Source organism: Giraffa tippelskirchi, chromosome 13 (assembly GCF_054371585.1).
Source record: "Giraffa tippelskirchi isolate mGirTip1 chromosome 13, T2T-mGirTip1v1.2.pri, whole genome shotgun sequence".
Classification (NCBI taxonomy): domain Eukaryota; kingdom Metazoa; phylum Chordata; class Mammalia; order Artiodactyla; family Giraffidae; genus Giraffa; species Giraffa tippelskirchi.
This window is the reverse complement of record NC_137287.1, coordinates 86,278,848-86,306,760: the sequence shown is the minus strand read 5'-3', so window position 1 is coordinate 86,306,760 and position 27,913 is coordinate 86,278,848. Positions and strand designations below refer to the sequence as shown.

Sequence of the window (27,913 nt, the reverse complement as noted above, 5' to 3'; positions counted from 1 at the left end):
TGGACTCACCCCGACCACTTTTATTGAGCAGTGAGTGAGGGAACCAGACTCTGCCCCCAGTGTCCCACATGTGAAAACGTTAGCAGCTTTCATGGACAGAGGTAAGTTCCTGTTACAAAGATGAAAGGGCAGAACCCAGCGCTCTTTTTTTTTTGTGATTAGTGCACACGGATACACTGATTGATCCAGAACACGTATCTACACCTGCAGCAAATGGGAGCAGCTCTTATCTTCTCGTACAAGGAAGCACCATCCTAACAGCCTAAGCAGTGGAGTGGAAAATACCCACAGCTGCCAGCACAGAACTTTCCACCACGTATGGGCCCCACCCATGTAGCCCTGCCAAGAGGCGCCCCTGGTCGTGAGCACAGCTGGCGTGACCTTGACCCACCAGGATCATTCTTCCCCCCACACTCTCCGGGGGAACCTAGTGAGGTCAACATTTCTGGGGACACCGGCTTGAGGCCTGACCCACAAGAGGTACTTTCTCCATTGCTCCCCAAACCAAATAGACTTCAACTACTTATACAAACGTCCTCTAGTTTAACCCCTGAGATTTTAAATTATGATACAGAATCTTACAGATGCAGTTTGAACATACTATGTCATGTCACCTCGTGGTTTATAATGTAGAATTACTTGCTTCTATTACTAAAAACACAGATTGTGCAACTTTCTCGCCCTGACTGGATGACGAGTCTGACTCCTGTCCAGCTCACAGCACCAAGGCAGTGCCTGAAGCTCAGATGTCCCAATAAATGCATGAATCCACACTTGACCTGGCAGAGGGTGATGCGACCTCTTCTGCCAACTGCAGGAAATTAGCAAAACTTGAGGTGGGCAAAGAATTCATTTAGCAGCTGTAGAAAGATGAAAAACAGTCTCTAAAGAGTTTCCCAACAGTGCTTCACATCGGAAATCACTACCGCAGGGAGGATGTGCTAAGATGCCTTCCTGTTACCTGTTGCTTTACAGACTTGTTAACGAAACCTAAGTGCTACAGCGCATGTGTCTAAAAGTTTTCATTACCTGCATACACTTTTTAAAAGAGCTGAGACCTCAAACTGGAGAAAAACTTCCTAAGAAACACTATGGGAATAGGAAGCCTGATGCTTCCCCACTGAGACCCGTATAAAGCCCCGAGTGATGGGCACACCTGGGCACGGGTGGGTCTCACAAGGTGCCAACCGTGGCTCCAGAAAACAGCACCCAAAGGCGCAGGCTGTCCTCAAAGCGCTGTCCTGGGCCCGGCCAGGACTCACTCCCAGGGGCCCACCCCTTGCAGTGCAGGCTCTTCCCTTTGCACACCCAGGGCCGCCTGGCGCTGAAGGAATTAGGGGTGGTGCCTCCCAGGTGTGTGGAATCGGAAACAGAGCCCTGGCCCCCCATCCCCACCTAGCCTCCCCGTGCTTCTGGAGAGTCTGTCCTGAGAGTCCCTCCGAGGAAGGTCATGAAGAGAGACCCCGGCATGGCCGGGAGGAAGCCGGAGGGAGCTGGACTGAACTCCAGGGAGGGCCAGCCCGGGCCTTTCCCAGGCCTTGGAAACATCCTCCAAGGGTCTGCAGAGAAGACGAAACAGGACGGCCTGGAGGGACTCAGGGTGCTGTTCCCCACGGCAGCAGCACAGTTTCCGACGTCGAGGGCAGAGAGCTCCCCTCGGCCCCGAGTCACCAGCCACCCAGACCTCGCGCCTGAAGCTCAGTTGTAGGAGAGGAAGTCGATGAGCCGGGGAGGGATGTCCAGCCTGGCGATCTTCTCCAGCCCCCTGACGCCAGCTGCCCGCCTCAGGCTCACCCTGCAGAGCTGAGACAGGCTAAGAGGGGTCTCTGCAGAAAGGGAGAGAATGTATGTGAGGTCAGCTTGAAGAAGGAGTGTGGCATCCTTCAGCGTAATAAGAGCCAGGACAGAACTGCAGACACTTCCCCTTTCCTGCAAAGATGATGAACCCTGTGTACCCTCTCTGGAAGGCGGCCAGGAAGGACAGCCAGGGACTGGGACCCAGGACAGAAGATCAGGAAATGGAATTCAGCTGAAGGCCCCTGGGGTTTCATTTTGTAGGCTTTGGGGGGATTTTTTTTTGCTTTTTTGATTTTTTTTTTTTTGGCACCATAATGTTATAACTGAGCACATGGATTCATCAGCAAAGCACAAATCTGCAGCCAGTAGGCTTGTATGTCAAACTTCCAGACAGATGAGGGTTGGGCAAAGGTTCAGGCACTCAATGCTGGCTGCCCACCCCTGCAGTTACAAGCCCCAGGGGCTCTGCTCCGGAGCACTGCAGCCACAGGGAACCATGAAGAACTGACCCACAGGGAAAGGGTCAGGACCTCAGACCTGAAGATGAAGCCTGGAGCTACAGCTCACGAGGGACACACACCAGGGCCAAAGAAGGAACATGCCTGGAGGCCTCTGGCAGTTGGGCCATAGGAACGTGTACAGAGCATAGCCTGGCCCCAACGGCTGCCTTTAGGACCATGAGTGTTTGATCAAAATATCAATATATATTAACCAAAGAGAGTATTCTCAACTTACGAAATGTTATGAAAGAAAAACCTCTTTGAAAGAAAAATGAATTACTGGTGCCATTCCTTTTCCCAGTTACTTCCTCCTAAATTATTTGGATGCAGGAAAAGAAACACCTTCTAGAAAATGTTTTCTGGACAGACGTTGATGGTATTTGCCTCTCAATCCGTGATGGATTTTGGTTGGGTCAGGTTGGCAAAATGTTTAATCAATGAGCTTTTTTTTTTTTCCTAATTGGTATTTGAAAGCCTCTTGTGACTACAATTCCATGTAAACTCTTAAAAATGTGTCCCCAGAGACGAGACCTTGCCTTAGCTGGTGGTTTGTCCTCTGTTGGCTGAAGATCCGGGCCTCTGTCTGTATCATCGCAGGGACCCGTCTGAGTAAAGGGACGACTGATCGTGATCATCTCAGAGGCTCCCGCAAGCGGTCCCTGCAACCCCAGCGCGCACAGACGCGGCGCCAGGAGCCACTGCGGACACACTCACTCTCATAGTGCTCCAGGCACCTGGCGGGGGCACTGCTGGCCCACGTGTAGTCCGACGGCTTCCGCCCCCGGTTGTCGCGCGCGTAAATGTTGCCCCCAAACTGGATTAGCATCTCGATGAGGTCCACGTTCTTCACCTTGGCCGCGTGGTGCAGCGCCGTCTCATGGAGCTTCGCTGCGTTCACGTTGGCCCCTGCGGGGGGTCGGGAGTGGGGTCAAAGATCGCTAAGACACACGGGACAGGAAAGCAGCAGCCCCTCCCAAGAAACGCAGTCAACGCTCTGCGGCAGCAGGCGACGGCGCAGGTGGAAACGCGGCTGCGCTGAGCCCGGCGGGGTGGAGGGGTGTAGGGGACAAAGACTACGCACCCGCGTTGAGCAGCACTTTGACGCAGTCCAGATGCTCGCGGGCGCAGGCAACGTGCAGAGGAGTCCCAAAGTGGCAGTCGTGCGCTTCCAGGTTGGCTCCAACGTCGATCAGAAGCCTCACACACTCGGAACTTCCTTAAAAGAAACAGAGGCAGAAGAAAAAGCCACGTGTATCTGAAGTAACAGGCATGGCTGGAGCGAGCTTGGCGGCAGCAGGAGACAGGGGAGGCGGGCTGCAACCCAGGCGAGCACGGGGTGGGCGTCCTTCTCTGGGGAGCTCGGCGGCCGTCCCCCAAAGCACACCAGGCGAGGGTACAAGGGGAGAGCCGCACAGCCCTGTACCCAGCGCTGGGAGAACACAAAGTTCGGGTCACCAGCTATGGACGCAAAGCTCCCCGGCCCTAGTGGAGAGAAGGGTCTCCCCACCTCTGGTTGCTCCCCAAGCTGTATCAGAAACACCAAGCTGCCTGGATGAACTTCCCTAAACTTTCCTACTGCAGGGGTTCCCTGCCCTCCTCCCAGCTTATGCCTTTTTGGCCTCTTTCCTGGCTTTTCTTCTGCATCTTTAACTCAAATTTGGGGTTGAGCTTAGGTCGGGCTTCATCCATCCCAGACTCCATCATCTTTCATTTCTTGATCACGCCTGCTCCACCTCCACCACCAGGCTGTGGCCATTTTCATGTGGACTCGTCCCCCACAACCAGGTCCTCTCCACTCCCCAGCCAGCCTCCTCCTCACCCTGAGTCGACCTGGACCTTGGGCTGTCCTCTCCCCCACATCAAATCTAACCACCTTCTGCCTGAGCTCTCCTGTGTGTATGTGAAATGCACACACTAACTTCTGCTTGGTTTTCTCTTCTTAATCTGTCCCTGTCCCTTGTCCATCTCACTGGCAGGACCCTGCCAATGAACCTAAGATGAGTGAAGGAATAAAAAAACTTCTCTTCCCCATGCTGCGCATGGATAGATGGCTGCTAAACGAATCTTTCAAAAATGTATTCCTAGCATTCAGCATCTGCTCAAAAACCTTCAGAGCTGCCTGAAGGGGTCCCCATCGACAAAGGTGACCTGGCATTGGGATTCAGGGTGCAGGCAACAGAGACAGGGGAGCAGTAGGAGCGCCATGTCCCAACAAGCGCAGCGAGCCAGAGCATTGCGCCCACCAAAGCCCAGGACAGGTATGCAAACTTTGCTCTAAACAGTGAAATCCAAACTGCCTAGTCTAGTCTCTCAAATATTTCTGGCCTGCTGGTCTCACCCTAAATTTCTAGTTCTGCCTGTCATAACTCCTTTCCCGGGCGTGTCTGACCCAGTGAGACCGGAGCAGCCATGTCCTCCCACCCTTTGAAATCCATCCTTTCTCCAGGGGCAGCTGAAAACCACCAGCACCCAGCTCCTCTAAGAGCATCTGCCTCAAGGATGCATCTGGGCCTCCTCTTCCTCCCAGATCAGGGACTCTTGGGACAGCCCACGAGGTGAGTGGCTGCAGGGGGCATCCGACTCCCGGGTTAGCATCTGAAAGGCGCCAAATGGCTAGAACCCTGCCTTAAGTCCGGGTAAGCACTGCATCTCCAGGAGGAAAAGCACTGGACTCCACGGCTTCACCAGCTATCAGACAGCTTCCCTGGCATCTAGGCAGCTGCCGACTCACCACTCATGCAGGCCTCGTGCAGCGGGGATGCTGTGTACAGGGGCGGGTTGACCTTGGCCCCATAGGAGAGCAGGAGCTTCACGCACTCGACACTGCCTGAGGCGCAGGCATCACAGAGCGGGGTGCTGCCGTCGATGTTGCGGGCGTCTACCTGGAGGGACGGTAATAAGCGTCAGAGGGTGCAGGAGAGGGTGCCGGCCACTCACGCTCTGATGCACGTTCATCTCTGCAAAGACACTGTGTGGTTCTCTTAAGTCCTTAGGTTTTCTATTACGTATCTTCCCTAGTGGTTCAGAAGGTCAAGAGTCTGCCTGCGATGCAAGAGACCCGGGTTCAATCCCTGGGTTGGGAAAGTCCCCTGGAGAAGGGAAGGGCAACCCACTCTAGTATTCCTGGAGAATCCCATGTACAGAGGAGCCTGGCGGGCTACAGTCCATGGGGTCACAAAAAGTCAGACACAACTGAGTGAAGAACACCATTACATGCTGAGGCACCGTCCCAGGCGAGTGCGTTCACAGACAGACTGCAGGGCGTGCCTATGGGCGCCTAAGTACAGCTAGCAAGCGATTAAGGGCTTTTCTTTCAACTCGACCTCATTCCGGCCACCACCCCCAACACCTCATTAGCAAAGGCAGGGTAGGAAACCAGCTTTAACTCGAGCCCCATCTAGGAGGAGTGCCCCAAACTGTCTAACCATGCCTCTTCTAGCTAGAAAATCACAGAGCAGGAAAAGGCAACTCCCCAAACTGGCAGATTCCACTTAGAATTTGTCCAAATTCAGCTGTTATTTGGATTCACGCTGAAGCTTGTTCCATTTCCTCTGGAACTGCCTTCATAGCCAAATTCTGGGAAGAGTGAGCAGTGCACAGCCTTCCCTTCTTCCTCACCTCCCCCCATCGCTGTCCTTTGGGAGCCAAGTCAGCTCCTACCAGCCTGCGCAGCCCGCTGGTAAAGACCCAGCAATTCCGCCAGCCTGATACCCGGTACGGCTGTGAGTCCTTAACTACGGAAAGCAGCAAGTCAGTCTTGCTTTTGTTCCTTTCTACCTGGCCTTTCCAGAGCTGGTTTGCCAGCATCCCACATAATCATCCTGCTCTCTGCACCCAAACGGCTCCTGCACCCAAGGCCCCACCAGCCCCGTAGGCAGCTGGCCTCTGAGAGGTGCACAGCCTGGCCCATCCACGTGCAGAGCAGAGCTCGCCATCACTTTGCTAAAACCCCATCTCTTCTGCCACCAGTGACCTCCCAACAGCCAGTCCACAGGCTTCCTCATCAGTCCTCAGGGTGTGGTTGCCATAGAGATCAGCCCCCTCTACAGCCCAGTCTGGTTTCCTCCTTCCTTTCCTTCTCAGCCTCCTGCAGTGGTTTCCTTTCTTTCTGTGTGCTCACAGCACACAGAACGCTATTCCCAAGCCTCTTTTCCTCTAGAGCTTGTCCTGCCATTCCGGGGGTTGGGGTGGGGGTCTGTGCTATAGGGTGGCTTACCTGGGCCCCAGCGGCCAGCAGCAGCTGCACGCACTGCACCTGGCCCTGCAGACTGGCTGCATGCAGGGGCGTGATGGAGTCCACTGTGACCTGATTGACGCAGGCCCCATTCTCAATCAGCTGCTGCAGCTGTCGGGTCTCCCCCCGCTGGGCTGCCTCGTGCACAGGGGTGCGCTCCACCCAGAAACCTGGAAAGGAAAACAGGTAATGCTAAGACCATGCCACTTCTGTCCAGGTCAAATGAACACATGTACGACCCCAGGACCCTTTAGGAAACCTAAGCCACTGTATACACGAAAGTGTAATTGGTCCAGACACCCCTATTCAAAATACTTGAGTGATCCCCACTGCCTGCGGGCAGAGTCCAGGTCTTTTGGGAGGCACCTTCTTGACCCCTCTCCTACCACTGCCCCCCACAAGCCTGTTCTCCAGCCACACTGCTGGCTCATTGTGGCTCCCTATCCTGGCACACCTGTGTCTCTGCATATATTCTCTCTGCTTGAGAAGCCCACCTTTGCCCCCACCCCAGCCATCCATTCTGCAATCTCGTTAGATGTTATGCCGTCCATGTGGACCCATTTGAAATATCTCCTTCTCCAGGAAACACATCTTCCACAACCCTTGCACCTATATACTCATAACATGGCATTTATACTTCCCCTATCCTTGCCTGGGAGAGCCTTCAAAGCAAGGGCTTCCTTTAATTCAGTTTTATCAGATTCCTCAGGATTTCCTACAGTAAATCATGTCATCTGCATTCAGAGGTAGCTTTGCTTCTCCCTCTCTAATCCGGATGCCTTTTCTTTTTCTTGCCTAATTGCTTTGGCTTGAATGCACAGCTGCACATTGAACAGAAGTACCTAAAGGCACCTCCTGCCTTGTTCCTGGTCCTGGGGCAAAATCTTTGTCCTCCAGTTCTTAAGACTCCATGCTTCAGCTGCAGAGGATGTAGGTTTGATCCCTGTTTGGGAAACTAAGATCCAGCATGTTATGCAGTGGAGTCAAAAACAGCTTTGTCCTTCACCACAAAGCATCACATGAGCTGTGGGTTTTCATGGATGTCCTTTATCACGTCAAGGATATTCTCTTCTATTTCTAGTTTTTTGAGTGTTTTTTATCATGAGAGCATGTTGGATTTGTCAAGTACTTTATCTGGATCTATGGCAATGATCATGCTGGCTATTTTTTCTAAATTATATCAAAATGGTATAATACATGAATTGATTTTTAGATGTTCAACCAACCATGCATTCTTGGGATACATTCCACTTTCTCATGGTATATAATCTTTTTATATGATAGACTTGGTTCACACGTATTTTGAGGATTTGAGGGTCTATGTTCATAAGAGTCACTTTTCTTGTGATTGATGTATTTGTCTGGTTTTGGGGTCAAAGTAATACTGGCCTCAGAGAATGAGTTGGGAAGTATTCCCCCCTTTAATTTTGGAAGAGTTTATGAAGAACTGGTACTAAATCTTTAAATACTAGGTCAAATTCATCTGTGAAGACATCTGGGTCTGGGCTTTCTTTAAGTTTTTTTATTTAGACTTTTTTTTTGGAGTCAGTTTTGGTAGTTCAAAGTTTGCATCTTTTTAGGAACTTGTGTACTTCATCTATGTTATCTAATTTGTTGGTATACAGTTTGTTATGGACTGAATTGTGTCCCCCAGATCCACATGTTGAAGCCCTAACTCCTAACACCTCAGAATGTGATGGTCTTTGGAGACATAATTATAGAAGTCATTAAGTTAAAGTAAGCTTATTAGTGTGGGCCCTAATCCAGTATGACTGGTGCCCTTAGAAGAAAAGGAGGCTAGAACACACAGATACCAGGGATCTGGGTGAATGAAGCAAAGACCATGTGAGGACATAGCAAGAAGGCAGGCGTCTGCAAGCACAGGAGAGAGGCCTCAGGAGATGTGAGCCCCACAAATGCAGAATCCAAGCTTGGGGAATTTCATACTTACTGTCCCCAGAAGGAGACCCCAGTATGTCTCCCAGTTGGAATGAGTGGCCACCCGAGTGCCTGTCTTTGGAGGGTGTAGGGTGGAAAGTGGCTGTGGATCACTTTCGGGTCAATCTCGGAGGAGCAGACTGAGCAGCTGCAACCCTCAGAAGAGAAGAGCAGGGGGACTCGGGGTCGTGCAGGAAGGAGGAAAGTGCAGCTCAGGAAGGTGGGTGCAGGGGAGACCCAGGCATCCACTGAGCAGCCTGTGCAGGTAGACACAGCCTCCCCCACCATGGAGCACAAAGACGGAAGGACGTGACAGTGAGCAAGCAGTTCACGGTCATGGGCAGGGGGTGGAAAACCAATTCAAAATCACAGGATGACTGCAGTACTGGAGGAACAGGTCAAGTTACAGGAACTTAGAAGCAAGATGACCCGTGTCCAGGGTGTCCAGAGCCTGTCGGAAAGGCATCACGGAGGAGTGGGGCTGTGGCCAGCCTGCTGGGCGTCACCGGCTGGCTCTATTCCCAGCGCCTGGCACAGTGTGAGGCCCCGCAAAGGCACTCACATGACTTCCTTGTTGAGTGAATAAGGGAAGAAACACAAGCTGGAATCAAGATTGCCGGGAGAAATATCAATAACTTCAGATATGCACATGACACCACCCTTATGGCAGAAAGTGAAGAAGAACTAAAGAGCCTCTTGATGAAAGTGAAAGAGGAGAGTGAAAAAGTTGGTTTAAAGCTCAACGTTCAGAAAACTAAGATCATGGCATCTGGTCCCATCACTTCATGGGAAATAGATGGGGAAACAGTGGAAACAGGGTCAGACTTTATTTTTGGGGGCTCCAAAATCACTGCTGATGGTGATTGCAGTCATGAAATTAAAAGACGCTTACTCCTTGGAAGGAAGGTTATGGCCAACCTAGATAGCATATTTAAAAGCAAAGACATTACTTTGCCAACAAAAGTCTGTCTAGTCAAGGCTATGGTTTTTTCAGTAGTCATGTATGGATGTGAGAGTTGCACGGTGAAGAAAGCTGACCGCCGCAGAATTGATGCTTTTGAACCGTGGTGTTGGAGAAGACTCTTGAGAGTCCCTTGGACTGTAAGGAGATCCAATCAATCCGTCCTAAAGGAGATCAATCCTGGGTGTTCATTGGAAGGACTGATGTTGAAGCTGAAACTCCAATACTTTGGCCACCTCATGCGAAGAGTTGACTCATTGGAAAAGATCCTAATGCTGGGTGGGATTGGGGGCGGGAGGAGAAGGGGACAACAGAGGATGAGATGGTTGGATGGCATCACTGACTCGATGGACATGGGTTTGGGTAAACTCTGGGAGTTGTTGATGGACAGAGAGGCCTGGCGTGCTGCAATTCATGGGGTCGCAAAGAGTTGGACACGACTGAGCGACTGAACTGAACTGAACTGAATGGGAGAAATTACTGATATGAATTATAAAGGCTGGACATAAAATTTTTTAAAGAAAATCTAATTGTATCTCTTTCTGACCAGTCTTCAGAGGAAGTGCAGCTTACTGGGAACCGTATTTTCTAATGAATAAACAACGGCTACATTTGTCTTAGCAGCAGTTGAGGACAGAGATCATAAGCAGCAGATATAATTACAAAGAAGAGAATTTATGTGTCTCGGGGGCTACAGTCAACAGTGAAAGGCACCAATGGGAAGGGGGATCGTATATATCAGAATAAAGAATGCCTACAACTCAACAACATAAATAACCTGTTAAAAAAAGTAACAAGGGACTGAGATATTTCTCTAAAGAAGATATACAGATGGTCAACAGGCACATGAAAAGATGCTCACCATCAATCGTCAGAGAAATGCAAATCAAAACCACAATGAGATACCACCTCACGCCCATTAGGATGGCTACTATCAAAAGAACAGAAAATAGATGTTGGCAAAGACGTGGAGAAATTGGAATCTTGTGCGCTGTTGGTGGGAAAGCAAAGTGGTGCAGGCACTTTGGACAGGAGTACTGCGGTTCCTCAAAAATTAAAACAGAACTACCAGACAATCCAGCAATTTTTATCCAAAGAAACTGCAAACACTAACTCAATAAGATATAAGTACCCACATTCACTGCAGCATCATTTACAATAGCGTGATATGGAAAGTACCTAAGTGCCCATGGATGGATGAATGGATAAAGAAGATATGACATGTACATACCATGGAATATTATTCAGCCTTAAAAAGGAAAGAGATGCTGACACAGGCTGCAACATAAATGAACCTCGAGGACATGATCCTCAGTGAAATAAGCAAGTCACAAAAAGACAAACACTGTATGGTTCCACTTACATGAGGTCCCCAAGAGTCAAAGTCATAGAGACAGAAAATAGAATAGTGGCTGCCGGGGGGGAAAGGGGAAGGGGAGCAATGGGGAGGTGAACAGGTGCAGAGTTTCCATGTTATAAGATGAAAAATTCTAGAACTCTGTTGTACCAAAATGTGCATGTAGTTCATACTACTGAACTGCACAATGAAAACTGACTATTTTCACCATTTCTATGGGGCTTTTTAGCCAGAGTAAAAACTTTAAAAATTATTGTTTAAGGGAGTAACAAAGATAGAGGAGGCCCCAGCGGTGGCGGAGGTGTTAACCACAACTCGTACCAACCACAGGGTGTCATCAAGAGGGGACAGCTTTACAGCAGGGGGGAGCTTGGGGGAAGTGGCAGTTTCAGTGGTCTCTGAAGACCCCTGGAAGCAAAGGGGAGGGGAGAGCCACCCCAGAGATAAAGAACACAGGGTGCCTTGTGGCTGAAAGGAGGTACAGCTGCAAGAAGGCACGCTGGCCAGCGGTGGGAAGCTCGGTAGCTCCCACCCCTCCCCCTCCACCACTGCATGCCCTCTCTCACCACAGTGAGAAGGTTGGGAGGGTTGGAATATACTTATCAACCTTAAAGCAAAGAGCCTGCAGGGAATAAAGGCAGGAAGACACTGTGCTAGTGGACCCACTGAGCTCAGGCTGTTTCCAGCCCTGTGCCTGGACCCCACGTGTGACCAGGTGCCCCCACCCCTGGACCACTCCCCTGGGAGAGGGTCAGTCAGTCAGTTCAGTTGCTCAGTCATGTCCAGCTCTTTGCAATCCCATGGACTGAAGCACGCCAGGCCTCCATGTCCATCACCAACTCCCGGAGCTTGCTCAAACTCATGTCCATCACGTCAGTGATGCCATCCAACCATTTCATCCTCTGTCGTCCCCTTCACCTCCCGCCTTCAATCTTTCCCAGCATCAGGGTCTTTTCCAATGAGTCGGTTCTTCACATCAGGTGGCCAAAGTACTGGAGAGGGGCCGCCCGGGAAACCTGAGACCCCCCCCTCTGGGATGAGACTTCCCCTGAATCCCAGGGGAAGTCTGCCACATTATCCCTGCCACATAATCGGTCTCCTGGCTCCCCATTCCCATCAGCCCCTCCCTCCTATCACACCCACTCTGGTCTTCCCCTCCCCACTCCCTAATGCAGCTAAGTCATCAGCGGGTCATGGGGGAGCCTGCTTCAGACCCTTGCTCTTGTCTCTGGAATAATCCACATAATCCACATGCCTTTGCAGGCCAAGAATACAGACTCTCCAGGATGGAGTCCCAGCTCCTTTTTCCAGGCTCCTCCCACCCCCCCCACATTCTCCCATCTCACCCCCCCTACATACACACCCTCCTCTCCAATCGCACAGAGCCTCAGGTAGCTGACGGAGGGTCCAGTGAGGAGGGTCTGGGTGTGCTGTCCCCCACTCAGCCCCACTCCTCCTCCCCACTGAGGCTGGGTCTCAGCTCCTTAAGGGAGCCTTCCAGCATGCAGCCCCCACCCATGCCCTCCTGTAGGCCTCCCGCTGTACACACACCTGCCCCTGACTCCCCTCCTCCCCTTCCACAAGTATCTTCATGGCAGGACCTCAGCCGCCCACTTCCCATTCCATCACCACACCTGACACACAGGTATGGAACAAACACATTCTCTCCAGGAGCCTGTTCTACTTGCCAGACTGAACTTCCCCTGCTGCACCCAGGTCAGTCCCCCACTGCCAGAGTACACCCCTCAACTGGCCCATCACAGGCCTGCCCAGCCCAGACACTGACCTGGGCCACGCCTGTGGCCTCGCCCACTCCAGCCGTGCCACGTGCCAGGGCATCAGTCAGCTGGGAGTCTGTTGCAAGAGAGCCAAGGCCACAGTCCCTGGAAGACACTGCCTGCCTCCTCTACACACTGCCCAGTGGTGGGTGTTCAGGACCCTCCGCCCGAATAGCCAGCAACCTGGCCGGGCGGAAAGCTCTGGGAGCTGGAGTCAGCACGGGTGAATATTTATACCAGGGGAAGCAGCAAATCAGAATAGGCTTTTCCTTTTTTTTTTTTTCCTTTTTCTCCAGAGAGCCAATTTACCAGTATCCCGCTTAGTCATCCAGAGCCCGGAATCCGGCTCTTTGAGCCCAAACAGCAGCTCTCAGCCACAGGCCTGCCGGTCGTCCCCGAGAGTTTGTCCCTCCAGTGGGCATGGCCTGCCAGGCCCCTGTGGCCCAGGTGCAGAGCAGAGCTCCCATTGGCCCTACCCGACTGTCCGGAGTCCAGAGCCTGGCCCCTTTGTTGGCCCTGACTCTGACCCTGACCACTCCTCCCCAGCCAGGCAGCCCCTCCATGCAGCAGCTTCATTCTAACAAAGAGTGTTTTCCAAAGGCCACAGAGAACACTTCCGTCACAAGCGGATCCAACAGCTCAGCATCCACCAGGCACCCTTCAGTGTCACTTCGGCCAGAATCTGGCTCCAAGTCTGTCATGAATGGCAGCCCGAGGCCCTCACTGCAGAGATTGAAATAAGCCTTCTCCCCAAATATCCCAGTAAATATTCTTGAAATGATGACAGGTAAGCTTTCCCTTACCCTACGCACAGCTGCAGGGCACCTTTGTGGGGATGTAGCCAGGGTGAGCAGTCACTGAGGCTGCAGTGGAGCTGGTGTTCTGAGGCCTGCTCTCAGCGGGCTCTCCAGAAAGTCAGGGGTCCCCAGTGACTTGTCCCCCAAAGTCCCAGAAGGTCAAGGATTTGTGGGTACAAAGAAAAGATGAATTGAAGAGCTAAAAGGACCTAGAAGTCATGGCAAAGTGTACCCACCCATCTAATAGTAAAGGAGTGAAAAAACAAAACAGGGCCGAAGACCCATAAGGACAGAGACCAGCGCCTGAGAATGGCAAACCTCTCTGTGAGATGCCGTAGGGACCAAAGACAGATGCCTGCAGATAGCCGGGCACAGGTGGTGCTTATTAAATGCTTGATCATGACCGCCCATCGTATAGTGCTGTCCAAGTTCAAGTTCAGTGTGCTGGAAACTACCAGTCACCTTGATTCTAAGGGAAGATAGAAATCTTCATTTTTATATGTATTAATAGAAACCCTTACTTAGCACTTGGGGCTGAGTATTTTGTTGCTTTTGAAGAGATTTTTTGAGCCAGGTCTTTTTTCAGTGCTTTCATTATCAACACCCCAAATACTGTTTGTTGGTAAACTTGAGTCAAGTGGCACACCGCATGGTTTTTAAAATGTGTTAAATTGGGTAAAAATTTTAAAGAGAAAAGGTTTACCTTCCTACAGGAACAAGACAGTCAAAGCTTAGTCAAGAGGGAAAAAGAAAGTGAAAGCGAAAAAGTGACAGCAAAAGAGACAAGTGGGAAGAGGTTATGGAAGCAGTGGAAGACAGCCAGGGAAAGGGAGGGAAAGAGCTTCTTAAACACATTTTATGAGAAATGCCTGAATCAAACGCTTACCCTCCCTCCACAACCTTCCTGACCGCTCATCCAATAATCTGCCACCCCAACCCCTCCCCTACAGTGCTTAGGACCCAGGGGTGTGAGCTGGGGAGGAGGGTTATACCAAACATCAAAACTCCTTTGTACTGCTGTAGTTGGCAGCCACTCCTGGCCACAGTGAGGGCCCAGAACACCAACTGGTATTAAAATCAACCTAATTTCCTTCAAACATTTTTATTAATAGTGTAATGCACGGCCCAGAGGATTCTCCACTAACTAGACACTTCTAGAATGCAGCCTTCTCTAAGGCAGAAACAAGACACACAATTTGAGAAGATTTTTAAGGAAGTTGATCTCCCAGCCAGGACACTGATTATCTAGATCTCTCAAAGTACTTTCACTACAATTCTAATTTTAGAAAATGAAATCCCGGAATTCCCTGGCAGTCCAGTAGCTAGGTCTCAGTGTTCTCACTGCTAGGGCCCCAGGTTCAACCCCTGGTTGGGGAACTAGGATCCCACAGCCATCCAGCAAGGCCAAAAAAAGAGAGAGAGAAAACAAACAAACAAACAAAACCCATCCGATTCTGCAGACTCAACAGAAGGGTGAACTTGGAGACTTGAATGGGGATGCAGATTGACCTACCATCCTGATCATGGACACCCGGAGGCAAAGACGTTTCTCAGAGCCTGAAAGTGACATCGTGCAGAGATGATGGATAGTAATGGTGCTCCCCAGCCCCCTGAGAACCCGCAGTGGACAACATGCATCCATCCCAGTCACAAACCCACCCAGCACTACACATCGATTACAGATGATCTTATCTGATAGAAGAGACATGAGCCTTGTAATATAAAACAGGCAAAACCAAAAAGAACCGCTTGCATTAAAACCTCAGGTTTGGGGACTCCCTTGGTGGTCCAGTGGCTAAGACTGCGCTCCTAATGCAGGGGGTCCCAGGTTCAATCCCTGGTCAGGGAACTAGACCACACATGCTGCAACTAAAGAATCTGCTTGCCACCACTAAGACCCAGCTCAGCCAAATAAATTATATTAAAAAAAAAAAAAACCCTCAGTTTTGCAACTTCCTGGCTGTGCGAACTCAGTTTCACCTCTAACTTATGGATAATGATGAGCGTCCTGCAGCCGTTGCAAGGCTCGTGGTCAGTGCCCGGCACGTAGCCAAGCAGCTCAGTGGCTCTCACCATGGTCCCAGGGTGTCTTGGTCCCAGGGCTGCCTCCCCCTTTCTCTCTCCATGCCACCTTCCCAACACCCCAGAGGCTGAGGATAAGCAAAGAATCTTTTCATCTTCTGCCAGCCTCTAGCTTCCAAGTTAGAAGCCCATGAGTACAGATGCTGAAATCAGGAGTCTCTTTTTCAACTTTGCAAACAGACACTTAATGATGTGAATTACATTTGCTAAGGAACAAACACTGGATTCACTTCAGGATGCGACTTGCCCTAAATTCTTGGTTCTTATTGGTAAGCCCATATTATAGGACTGCCGCGTTTACCTCTGTGAAGTGTTATTGTGTTATATTAAAGCTACACGGTTTGGTTAGAGTGTACCACACACACAGAATTTGAGATCGGAATGTTAACATGAGTTCAAGTTCCTACGATGGTCCTCTGCTTCTGCTGGGATGGCAGCGCTGTTTCGGATTCAACACATTGAGGTTATTCATTTGTGTTGAGAATAAAAATGTCAGCAGGATGAAATGTATTTTGGAAGAAATACATGACATAAAACAATGGCTAAGTCAAAAATAGCCACGAATCCCATAAACTGTGCATCCTCTATTAGTTTAGAATGTTGTTGTTCAGTCACTCAGTCGTGTCTGACTCTTTGCCATCCCATGGACTGCAGCATGCCAGTCTTCCCTATCCTTCACTATCTCCCAGAGTTTCCTCAAATTCATGTCCACAGAATCAGTGATTCTGTTTCCCATCTCATCCTCTGTTTCCCTGTTCTGCTCCTGCCCTAAATCTTCCCTAGCATCAGGGTCTTCTCCAATGAGTTGGGTCTTCCTATCAGGTGGCCAAAATTTTGGAGCTTCAGCATCAGTCCTTCCAATGAATATTCAGAGTTGATTATCCTCTAAAGTTACATTCCTTAAACTGTACCAAAAACATACCCAGGAGTGATGCAGTGCTATTGAACCTTGCTGTTATTGTTGTTTGGTCACTAAGTCATGCCTGACTCTTTTGTGACCCAATGGACTGTAGCTCACCAGGTTCCTCTGTCCACGGAATTTTCCAGGCAATACTGGAACTGATTGCCATTTCCTCCTCCAGGGTATCTTCCCCACCCAGGGATGGAACCTGCATTTCCCACATTGCAGGAGGATTCTTTACCACTGAGCCACCAGGGAAGCCACTAAACCTTGTACATGAACAAAAATACTAAAATGTGTTTAAATAGGTGTCCGTGGTGAGCTGTTCCATTGCCTGTTTCATTGAACCAACCAAACACAGCTCACACTGGCAGGGTCAAAGTCCTGTGATTGCCTAGGATGAGCATGCCAAGTAAAAGCAGAGATGCTTATTAAATGACTTTGATCTTGTTGAAGGTGGCTGTTTTGCAACATCATTAAAATATCTTTGCTTTGCTAGGACTGCAATTCCTCTTAAGCTAAATTTACCCTTAAGACTTCTCACTTTTATTCGCACTACATTTTTTATGAGCATAAAAGTACTGTATAGATTTTTTTCTTCCCAGGCTTTCAAAGTGTTTTCACTGTTCAAGTCATTTGCCCTAGAATTACTCTGTAGGCAGGGAGGCTTGCTTCCCCTGAGAATGACCCTTTGCCCTCGCATCCATTTTTTTCTAGGGAAGGCTCAACGAAGAATCAAGGTCGCATGTCTCACACAGTGAGACACGGGAACACGCTCCTTCCTGATCGGATTCCTGGGTGTCTCCGTAGGATGCTAACGACCCCGCGCACGACCCTCTCACTGGGTGCCTGGAAGGCAGTCTGCTCCAACCCTGGTACCAGGGCTGCCCTACCAGTGGTCCCAGGCGGGCACTTCCTAGGTTCTCCTCGGAACCTGACAGTGACCAAGCACAGCCCCGCATCCTCCCCAGGTTGCTGGGGTCTGCGGTTCTGAAGTCACAAGGATGACCAGCCCTGCGACGCGCGGTCCGACGGGGGAACCTGGAGCGGGACGCAGAAACCGCGTCTGAGCTGCACGGGACCCCCGGACTTGCTCCTTTAAGGGCACAGCCCTCCGAACCGACCCAGTCCCCGCCAGACGCCCCTGGCCACCCCTCAGAGCAGGACGCGTCCCCGCTGGGGGCGTATGTCACCAGATGAAGCTCTCGGTCCCCGGAGCCGGCCCCGCGCCCCCCGCGCCCCACACGTACCCACGTCGCCCAGGAAGCTGCCGTCCGAGGCGCGGGGCTCCATGATACCGGCTCCCGCGCCCCGGTCCGCGGCTCCGCCACTCGCACCGCCGCGGGAACCTGGGCCGGGAACGCGCCGCCCGCTGGGTAGGGCCGTTCAGCGTCGCCGCGCGTCCGGCCGAGGTGGATTAGTGCCGGGAGTTGTAGTTCTCCGCCCCGCCGGCGCGGCTCCCGGGCGGGCCCCGGGCCAGCGCCACGCTGCAGCCACCTGCGTCCAACTCCGCGGTCGCCACCTCGGGCTTTTCTGGACGAACATATGTTCGTGTGCAAAATATTTGTTCGGGTGCAAACCGTGCCATGTGTCCATGTGCAGAAGGGGTCAGTATGCAAACCTGTACAGGTATCCTTCTGAAAAACACGTGTCCAGGTGCAATGTGTGTGCATATGCAAAATATGCCCGTTTGTCCATGTGCGCAGCGCGTCCGTGTCAGTGTGCAAAACGTGTCTAAGTGCAGAACATGTGTCTCTGTGCAAAGCGTTTCCACATGTCCAAGAATCCAAGGGCAAAACCTGCTTCCGTGAGCAAAATATGTGTGCTTGCAAATTGCGCCCACATGTCCATGCGCAGAACATGTCCATGTGTCCCTGTGTAAAAAGTGTCCAGCTACCACAAATCACTACCTTCCTTTGCATTGATCTAGCTAGGCAAAGCTCATCCCGCCCGCCCCCCGGCCACACACATGCTTTCATTTTAAAGACTTGCTTCCTACCAGAGCTGGCATGCTCCTGTTTCTTTCATCTTTCCAGAGAAATCATATATTCCAAATTGTTCATATCACACACACACACCATGCTTTTTGAAATCTCCTAACAGAAATGAAGGACTTGTTTACAGATTCCAAGTAGGCAATTGAGTAATTGAACTGGTTTTTTTGTTTTTGTTTTTGTTTGGCAAACAAGCTTACAAAGTTGAGGTTTAACCTTGCCAAAGTTTGTTGCAGTCCTATCACTGAGACCTGCACTGAGCCTAAATGCAGAAGTTAGTTTGAGCTGAAAAGTATGATCCTGCCTGAAAATACATAAGGACTAGCACACAGCTGACCTGGGAGAAGTCTCCCCTGAGACTGAGTCTTTACCTCCAGTCTGGACCAGTGGTGCTGTATCCCCAAGGGTTTGAACCCCATCTATCCAAATTCCAAACTCAGGGAAATTCCTTGCCCCACGTCTTGGAGTGACATTTCAAGCCTATTTCCATAAGATGTTAAGGAAAAAGCCAAATGACCTTTTTGGCCAAAGCAATAGTATAGCCATTTCAGTTTTCTTATGGGTGAATATACTCCTATACTTTTAAATATATTTATATCTTTGAATCTTAAGTGTGTCTCCTGGAGATTATAGTTATATCATCTTTTAAAAAAATATTTATTTGAATGTGCCAGGTTTTAGTTGCAACACTTGGGATCTTCTATCTTCCTTGAGGCATTTGGGATCCTCAGCTATGGTATGCGGGAGTTTCTTTTTTCAGTTGAGGCATGTGAACTCTTAGTTGAGGAATGTGGGATCTAGTTCCCTGACCAAGGATGGAATCTGGGCCCCCTGCATTGGGAGCTGGGAATCTTAGCCACTGGACCATCAGGGTAATCCTATTATATCATCTTTTAATCAATTCTATTGATTTCTCTGCTCATCTCCATTTTGGTTTGTTTAATGCATTCACATTTAACTATATTTATATAGTTGGATTTTGTAAGGCCTCCTCAGACAACCATTTTGCCTTTTTGCACTTATTTTTCTTGAGAATGGTCTTGAAAACTCAGCAGTGGCCACAGGACTGGAAAAGGTCAGTTTTCATTCCAATCCCAAAGAAAGGTAATGCCAAAGAATGCTCAAACTACACACAACTGCACTCATCTCACACACTAGCAAAGTAATGCTCAAAATTCTCCAAGCTAGGCTTCAACAGAACGTGAATGGTGAACTTCCAGATGTTCAAGCTGGATTTAGAAAAGACAGAGGAACCAGGGATCAAATTGCCAACATCTGTTGGATCATCAAAAAAGCAAGAGAATTCCAGAAAAACATCTGCTTTATTGACTACTCCAAAGCCTTTGACTGTGTGGACCACGACAAACTGTGGAAAATTCTTAAAAAGATGGGAATACCAGACCACCTGATCCGCCTCTTGAGAAATCTGTATGCAGGTCAGGAAGCAACAGTTAGAACTGGACATGGAACAACAGACTGGTTCCAAATAGGAAAAAGAGTACGTCAAGGCTGTATATTGTCACCCTGCTTATTTAACTTATATGCAGAGTACATCATGAGAAACACTGGGCTGGATGAAGCACAAGCTGGAATCAAGATTGCCAGGAGAAATATCAATAACCTCAGATATGCAGATGACACCACCCTTATGGCAGAAAGCAAAGAAGAACTAAAGAGCCTCTTGATGAAAGTGAAAGGAGAGTGAAAAAGTTGGTTTAAAGCTCAACATTCAGAAAACTAAGATCATGGCATCTGGCCCCATCACTTCATGGCAAATAGATGGGAAACACTGGAAACAGTGGAAACAGTGGCAGACTTTATTTTTGGGGGGCTCCAAAATCACTGCAGATGGTGACTACAGCCATGAAATTAAAAGACGCTTGCTCCTTGGAAGAAAAGTTACGACCAATCTAGACAGCATATTAAAAAGCAGAGACATTACTTTGCCAACAAAGGTCAGTCTAGTCAAAGCTATGGTTTTACCAGTAGTCATGTATGGATGTGAGAGTTGGACTTTAAAGAAAGTTGAGCACCGAAGACTTGATGCTTTTGAACTGTGGTGTTGGATGGACCGCAAGGAGATCCAACTGTGGTGCTGGAGAAGACTCTTGAGAGTCCCTTGGACTGCAAGGAGATCCAATCAGATCCAACTGCAAGGAGATTCATCCAAAGGAAATCAGTCCTGAATATTCATTGGAAGGACAGGTGCTGAAGCTGAAACTCTAATACTTTGGCCCCGTGATGCGAAAAACTGACTCATTTGAAAAGACCCTGATGCTGGGAAAGATTGAAGGCAGGAGGAGAAGGCGACAACAGAGGATGAGATGGTTGGATGTCATCACTGACTCAGTGGACATGAGTTTGAGTAAACTCCAGGAGTTGTTGTTGGACAGGGAGACCTGGCGTGCTGCAGTCCACGGGGTGGCAAAGAATGGGACACGACTGAGCGACTGAACTGAACTGATATAGTTGGATTTATGTCTGCCATTTTATTTTTTTTCTATATGTCTCATGTCTGATTTAGTTCTCTGTTCCTCCTTTATGGCTTTAATTTGCGTTAAGTGAATAGTTTCTATTGTAGCGTTTTTATTTCTTTAATTTTGTTTATATTTAGTGTTGCTCTAGGGTTTACCATATATATTTTATCAGAATAAGCTTCAGATTTATACTAGCTCAATTCAGTGACATATAAAAATGTTATACCTATTTAGCTCTAATCCTTTTCTTTTTGCAGTGTTATTGTCATACATATTACTTCTACTTATGTTACAAATTCAACAATACAGTCTTATAATTATTACTTTACCATCTGTTGTCATTTCCTTAGCCAACTGGAGCTTTGCCCCCACTTAGCTCCTTTGTGCTTTTATTAGCAAATGTAATATACATATATTTCATGTCTACATGTTAAACCCCCAATAAGCCCAATATTACATTATCTAAATATTATTCCATATTTTTTAAAATTAGTTATGAGAATAAAGGAGAAAAATAAGCATTTATGTGTTTTTTAATCTTTATGTAATTAATTTTACCAGTGTTCTTTGCTTTTAATTTTACCAGTGTTCTTTGCTTTTTCATGTGGATTATGATTACCATTTGTGGTCATTTAGTTTCAATCTGAAGAATTTCTTGTAAAGCAAATCTGCTAGCAAAAATTCTTTCAGTTTTTATTTATTTGGGACAGTCTTGTATTCACTTTCATTTTTGAAAGATAGATTTGCTAGATATAGGACCCTTGGTTGGCAGTTTTTTTCTCCTCTGAGTACTTTGAATATGTCATCTCACTGTCTTCTAGATTCCATTGTTTCTGCTGAGAAGATATCTGTTAATCTTACCAAGGTTCTCCTGTAAGTGATGTTATTTTGCTGTTGCTGCTTTCAAGATTTTGTCTTTTGTCTTTGAGCATTTTTTCCCTATGATATGTCTATTTGTGACTCTTTGAATTTGTATCACATGGAGTTCACTGAGCTTCCTAGATGTGGATATTATTATTTTCAACTAATTTAATAAGGTTTTTTATTATTATTTGAAATATTTTTCTTCTCCATTTTTTCTCTCTTCTCCTGCTACTACCAATTTTAATCAGAGTATTTTGGAAATTAAAAGATGAGGGAATACTTAACCAACTCATTCTGTGAGGCTAGAGTTACCCTGATATCAAAACTAAGATATTACAAGAAAAGTAAACTGTGGACCAGTATCTCTCAGGAACATACATACCAAAATTCTTAACAAAATACAGCAATTCATGCCCAGTGATATAGAGAAAAGCTAATGCATACTAAGTAAACTTTGTTCCTCCCAGGAGTTCAAGGTTGGCTTAATGTTTGAAAATAAATTAATGTAATTTATCATATTAGTAGATATTTTTACTGCACAATCCTCTCAATAGATGCAGATAAAATTCAACATTCATTTATGATAAAAGTTCTCAAAAACTAGGAACAAAGGGAAAATCCTCAACCTAAAAAAGGACAGAAAACACCAAAGGTAACATTATACTTACCTTTGTGAAATATTGAATGCTTCTCCCCCTAGATCAATGATGTTTGCTTTCACCTCGTATCTTTATTGTATTTGAGGACTTAATGTAATAGGGAAAAAATACAGATTGGGAACAAAGAAAAGTATTTTTATTTTATTTATTTTATTATAGATACACACACACAAATAGCTATTAGCTCTAATAAGTGAGTTCAGCAAGTTGCAAGATATAAAGTTACTATGGGAAAATCAACTCTATTTCTATATACTAGCACATAGCCATTGTGAATTAAAATTTTAAAATACCATAAAACTATAAACAGATAAATATAAGAAAATGTACACAAGACCAGTACACTGAAAAATATAGATGTTGCTTAGAGAAAACTGAAAGACCTAAATAAATAGAGATATCATGTTCATGGATTCAAAGATGCAATATTAAGATGTTAATTCTCTCCAAACTTATCTATATACTAAACACAATCCCAGACAAGATCTTAGCAGCTGTGGGGTTTTTTGGAGGGCTGTTTGTTTTATTTTGAGGTAGAAAATAAGCCAATTCTAAAATTTGTACAGAAATTCAAATAACTTAAAATAGCCAAAACTATTCAAATATTGGAAAAAGAACAAAGTTGGAGGCAATGCAAATTCAAACCATATCATACCCTTCACAGTAGCTAAAGTTAAAAATATTGGCCAAGTTGTAGAGAAACTAGACTTCTCATACATTTCTTGTGGAAATGTAACTTTGTAAAACCAATTTGCCAAAAGTTTAACATGATTAAAGTTGACCATAAGCCTTCTTTATTGCCACAGTAACTCTATATAACAGACTACCCCAAACTCAGTGACTTAGGACAACAGCATTAATTCTCATACTCACCAATCTTTGGGATGTCTTTTGTGTGTGTGTGCTCAGCTCTGTCCAACTCTTCATGACCCCATGGACTGTAGTCCACAAGGCTCCTCTGTCCATGGGATTTTCCAGACAAGAATACTGGAGTGGGTTGCCATTTTCTCCTCCAGGGTATCTTTCTCACCAACACAGGGATCGAACCCATGTCTCCTGCATCTCCTGCACTGGCAGGCAGATTCTTTACTACTGTGCCACCTGGAAAGCTTCAGTTTAGTTCAGTCGCTCAGTTGTGTCCGCCTCTTTGCGACCCCATGGACTACAGCACCTCCCTGTCCATCACCAACTTCCACAGCTTGTTCAAACTCACATCCATCGAGTCAGTGATGCCATCCAACCATCTCACCCTCTGTCACCCCCTTCTCCTCCTGCCTTCAATCTTTCCCAGCATCAGGGTCTTTTCCAATGAGTCAGTCCTTCGCATCAGGGGGCCAAAGTATTGGAGTTTCAGCTTCAGCATCAGTCGTTCCAGTGAATATTCAGGACTGATTTCCTTTAGGATTGACTCGTTTGATCTCCTTGCAGTCCAAGGGACTCTTAAGAGTCTTCTCCAACACCAGTTCAAAAGCATGTGGGATGTCTAAGGCTATGATAATTAAGATGCGTTTGGCCTACAGGTTGAATTCACATCTGCTCCACGTGTGCTGGTTCTGAGTGCCCAAAATGAAGGGGCAACAGCAGCAAGAGACTTCAGTCTCCTCATGTGCATCACCTACACTCAGGAGCCAAATCAAACTACGCAAGCACACTTAAGACTCCTGCATATGTCATGTCTGCTGATATCCTATCAATCAAATGAATCCATATGACCAAGAACAATATGCTGCTGCTGCTGCTAAGTCGCTTCAGTTGTGTCCAACTCTGTGCGACCGCATAGATGGAAGCCCACCAGGCTCCCCTGTCCCTGGGATTCTCCAGGCAAGAATACTGGAGTGAGTTGCCATTTCCTTCTCCAATGCATGAAAGTGGAAAGTGAAAGTGAAGTCGCTCAGTTGTGTCCGACTCCTAGCGACCCCATGGACTGCAGCCTACCAGGCTCCTCCGTCCAAGGGATTTTCCAGGCAAGAGTACTGGAGTGGGGTGCCATTGCCTTCTCCTAAGAACAATATAAATGGGTAGAAAAGTAAACCTTACCAACAGTAGAAGAAAGAAGGAGAAAGTATCTGCTGAAGCAAAAATCCAAATTATCATGTCCAGCATCTCCAGCATGTTATATACCCAGCATAAACGAGGCCCATGTGTACAAAGAGACATGAATAATAAAGTTCAAGCAGTACTATTCATAATAGCCAAGAACTGGAAACAATGAAAACGTCTATCTATGTATCAAAGAAAATGTACTACATCCAGACCTACATATATAGCAATGAAAATGAAAGAATTGTTTGTATACAAAAACGTAAGTTTCACCATGTTACTCCAAAGAAACCAAGTACTAAACCATTCAATTTATATAAAATTTAAACCACAAGCAAAGCTAAATGATAAAATTTAGGGGTTGCATATTTACACAGTGAATCTACTAAGACATGAAATAAGAGATTACCATGGAAATTAGATTGCTTGTTAGGTTCGCTGGTAAGTAAGGGGAGCGGGTATTGATCCAGAGATATCACAAGAGGGAGCTCCTGGGGTTTTGGCAGTGTTCTATTTCTTGATCAGAGTGGTGGTTTCATGAACATTTGCTCTGTGATAAACCAGGGAGTTGTACATACTGATTTTGTGTACTTTGAAAATATCAGTTATATTCGATTGCTTCTACAGCCAACTTTCCTCAGTTCTTGAACATAATTTCACTTTTAGGGTTTTTGTACTTGCTTTGTCTTCTGCTTAGAAAGTTCTTCCTCCGCATCTTCCAAAAACTGATTTGGTCTGTTTTCATTATTGAGGTTTGACCCCAAATGTCCCTTATACAGTGAAATGTTGAAGCTCTCTCTCTTCTGCCCAAGCCTCCAGGCTCCAACCCTATCCTCAGCATTTCTTGCTTGTTTTCACAGCAGTATTAGTAAATGAAATTCTGTTCTTGGGATGGAAGTGCTTTACTTGTTACTGTTTGTCATTCACCTCTAGAATAAGCACCACAGCGTGCAAGGTCCTTGTCTAGCTTACTCACAACTGTAATCTTAGCGTCTAATTTAGTAGCCGGCCACAGTAAACAATGTAAAAGGTGCTACTGAATGAGTGAATCATTCCATTCCCACCACGACGAGGTCCAGTGCCTGGTTCACGGTTAAGTGTGTGCAGCACTTAGTATCTCTCATTGGTAGAAGAACGCTATTTGTTGCCCCTTAACTCTGCACTGATTTATAAATTTCCAGAGGTGCTTTACCTGAGAACGAGCACATAAAGAAATATTCCATGGAGCAACGTTTCTTAAATTGCAACAAAGTTGTGATTCCGTAAACGTCAATTCAGGATAAGACAAAACAAGCGTTGGCGCGGCAGGTGCTGCAGGAGATTAAAGGAGGTAAAGACTCTCAAGCGTGAGGCGAACAAACGTCCCACAGCACGTGCGGGGCCATCGACGCAGTGATTCCGCCACTCCCCTTGCGCGCCTTCCGCTTCCGGTGACGCGTCCACCTCGCGAGATGCTCCGCCACGCCGCCGCACCCGCCAGAATCCGTCATCCAATCCTGGGCCGTGCTGAGGCCTCGCGCCTGCTCAGAAGAGAGAGGCGAGCGCCGCGTGGACGCCGGCCGCAGCCCGCGCCTGCGCGTCGGCTTCTCCTCAGCGATTGGCTCCTGCCCCCCTAGGGGGCCGCCACAGTTCAGTTTTCACTTTCTCTCCCCCCACATCTCCTCTTCCTGTGGGCGTGGGGTTTTACTTCCGGGTTCCAGCGTCCGTCACTGGGAAAGTCGACATGTTCCCTCAGGCAGTGGGGCGCCTCGGGGTCCGTGCCTTCTTATGATCCTCTGGGGGCAGGGACGACGCTTGGCTGACCAGCGCCGTGGAGCCTGCGGGCTCTGAACCTGGACGCCGGACCCGCGTCCCCTCCTGCCGGCGCGTCGTGGCCGCCCCGCAACACCCGGGCGGCGCTCCTGACAGGGGCGGAGAAGCAGGACGGGCTGCGACGTGGAGGGTCCCGCGCGCTGCTGACGAGCCTTTGCTGACGCGGGCCGCCTGGAAACCGGGAGGAGGGGAGTCCCGGCCAGGGGCGGCGGACGGATCCCCATCCCGGTTTGCGGCCGGAGCTCCGCTCGATCGCAGGGTCCGACGGGATCTGCCACGCGAGGCCGGGAGGGGAGGAAACGCGCTTGGAGGCGCGGACAGCATCTCAGCATGAGGAGGAAACTGAACTCTGAGGTCAGGTCCGCCGGGGCGGCGGAGCAGAGAACAGGTGAGGCCGCCCCTCGTGGACTCCCGCCCCGGGGGACTTGGCAGGTGCGGGTCCTTCGGGGCTGAGTGCCCGGCGTGGCCGCTCCGGTCATGGGGGTATATGCAGTTAGAGAGCTCGCCGTTGTCGCGTTCTGTTTTGTTCTTTTGGGAAATTAAACTGCTGTCTACTTTGCATGCTTCTCGCGGCTGCTGGGTTGACACACGCCTTCTTGCTTTGTTGGCGTTCCTCGGGGTGAGCGGGGCGCGGGGCGGTGGTTTCAGAGTCTCTTTTGTTGGGCTGCCTCTGCGCGGACTCCCGGCCGCCGACACTCGGGTCTCCACCTGTCTCCAGGCGCTCGGCGTCCTCCCGCCCCTCTGGGAGGCGTTGTCTCGGGCGGCTTCGGCACCTCCTCAGAGTTGCCTGTCAGAGGACCGCGGCATCCTCACGGACGCCGTTGAGAACCCTGAGTGGAGGCGTTTATCTTCCAGCCGACACTGGCTGGGAAGCGCTTTCCCTGGGAAGCAGGTCCCTGGGAACCCTGGTAAAGTCCGCTCCTCCACTTCCTTTCTGTGGACCCTTGGTGGCCCTGTGTGACCTCTTCTTTTTAAGGTAGACGTAAAAAGAGGAAGAGGTCTTTCTCCAGGGAGGCTCCTTTAGCTGAAAACTTAAGTAACGCGTCACCGTAGGTTGGTCCATGCAACCCAGTAGTTTGAAGGTGGCACCAAGCAATATTTGTGGGGGACGTGGCATGCCGTGCCAAGTCGCTTTAGTCGTGTCCGACTCTACGACCCCGTGGACTGTAGCCTGCCAGGCTCCCCTGTTCATGGGTTCTCCAGGCAAGAATCCTGGAGTGAGTTGTGGGGAAGATCCTTCGAAAAGCCTCGTTTCGCTTAATCACCACTTACCTATTTGAAATCTAAAAATTTAAATGCACCTCTTTTACTCTATATTGTCCCTCAAAGGGAGAACGGTTAAGGTTTTTCAGAATACATTCTAGACTTAAGGGTTGCTCTAGCATATGGCGTTAGTTGCAGTAACGTTGGTGATCCAAGGGCCCGTGGTGTTCCCCTTTAGAAGCTTTAGAAAGGGATAGAGGTGTAGATATGATATTTAAGATTATGGGCTCTGAGATTGGTAGTAAGCCTACTCAGGAGGTTTATAAGAAAGCTGCTATTCCTTAACAGTATAAGAATACCTTTTTGTTGAAAAAGATGCTTCTATAATAGAACCAGATAGCTCTATAAATATGTTCAGTACATCAGTAAATATCTAACCCAGTTTGGAGAAAGCTGTGTTTGTTCACGACTGTTTTGAGGAAGATAAAGACCAGTATTTGAAATTTTGTGTTTTCTTTT

General features: G+C 48.3%; 2 protein-coding genes across 25 annotated transcripts in view; one reads left to right on the top strand and one right to left on the bottom strand.

Annotated features, from left to right (window-relative positions):
* ASB13 (ankyrin repeat and SOCS box containing 13) lies at positions 1 to 26,269 on the bottom strand. Of its 8 annotated transcripts, none has more exons than XR_014074004.1 (7): positions 24,789 to 26,269; positions 23,213 to 24,338; positions 6,514 to 6,701; positions 5,029 to 5,179; positions 3,379 to 3,513; positions 2,829 to 3,203; positions 1 to 1,826 (listed from the first exon to the last, which is right to left on the bottom strand). XR_014074004.1 is itself a non-coding variant. In XM_081560538.1 (7 exons), the coding sequence occupies exons 2-7, from the start codon at positions 23,388 to 23,390 to the stop codon at positions 1,791 to 1,793; spliced, it is 744 nt and encodes a 247-aa protein (XP_081416664.1). In that variant the 5' UTR covers positions 23,391 to 24,338; positions 24,789 to 26,269; the 3' UTR covers positions 1 to 1,790. The 8 variants fall into 8 exon arrangements, 4 of the variants coding, with proteins under 4 accessions (XP_081416664.1, XP_081416663.1, XP_081416665.1 ...); XR_014074003.1 differs by having other exon boundaries at positions 2,834 to 3,203; XM_081560538.1 differs by having other exon boundaries at positions 3,148 to 3,203.
* The window catches only part of TASOR2 (transcription activation suppressor family member 2), a 60,997-nt gene continuing 59,154 nt past the window's right edge, over positions 26,071 to 27,913 (top strand). For 16 of the 17 annotated variants that reach the window (XM_081560505.1, XM_081560502.1, XM_081560518.1 and 13 more), the window contains exon 1: positions 26,071 to 26,579. In XM_081560505.1, the coding sequence (XP_081416631.1) occupies positions 26,522 to 26,579 (58 nt within the window). In that variant the 5' untranslated portion in view covers positions 26,071 to 26,521. The remainder of the gene's footprint in view (positions 26,580 to 27,913) is intronic. The other variant, XM_081560523.1, reaches the window with a different exon arrangement.

What these genes read in the sequence shown, in the direction of transcription:
- ASB13 (XM_081560537.1), bottom strand. Translation starts at nt 17,638, where the DNA reads ATGGAGCCCCGCGCCTCGGACGGCAGCTTCCTGGGCGACGTGG. An exon ending in CAGCTTCCTGGGCGACGTGG is followed by an intron (nt 6,702 to 17,595) that starts GTACGTGTGGGG and finishes TTTCCTTTCCAG; the next exon opens with GTTTCTGGGTGGAGCGCACC. An exon ending in GCACGAGGCCTGCATGAGTG is followed by an intron (nt 3,514 to 5,028) that starts GTGAGTCGGCAG and finishes GTTTCTTTTAAG; the next exon opens with GAAGTTCCGAGTGTGTGAGG.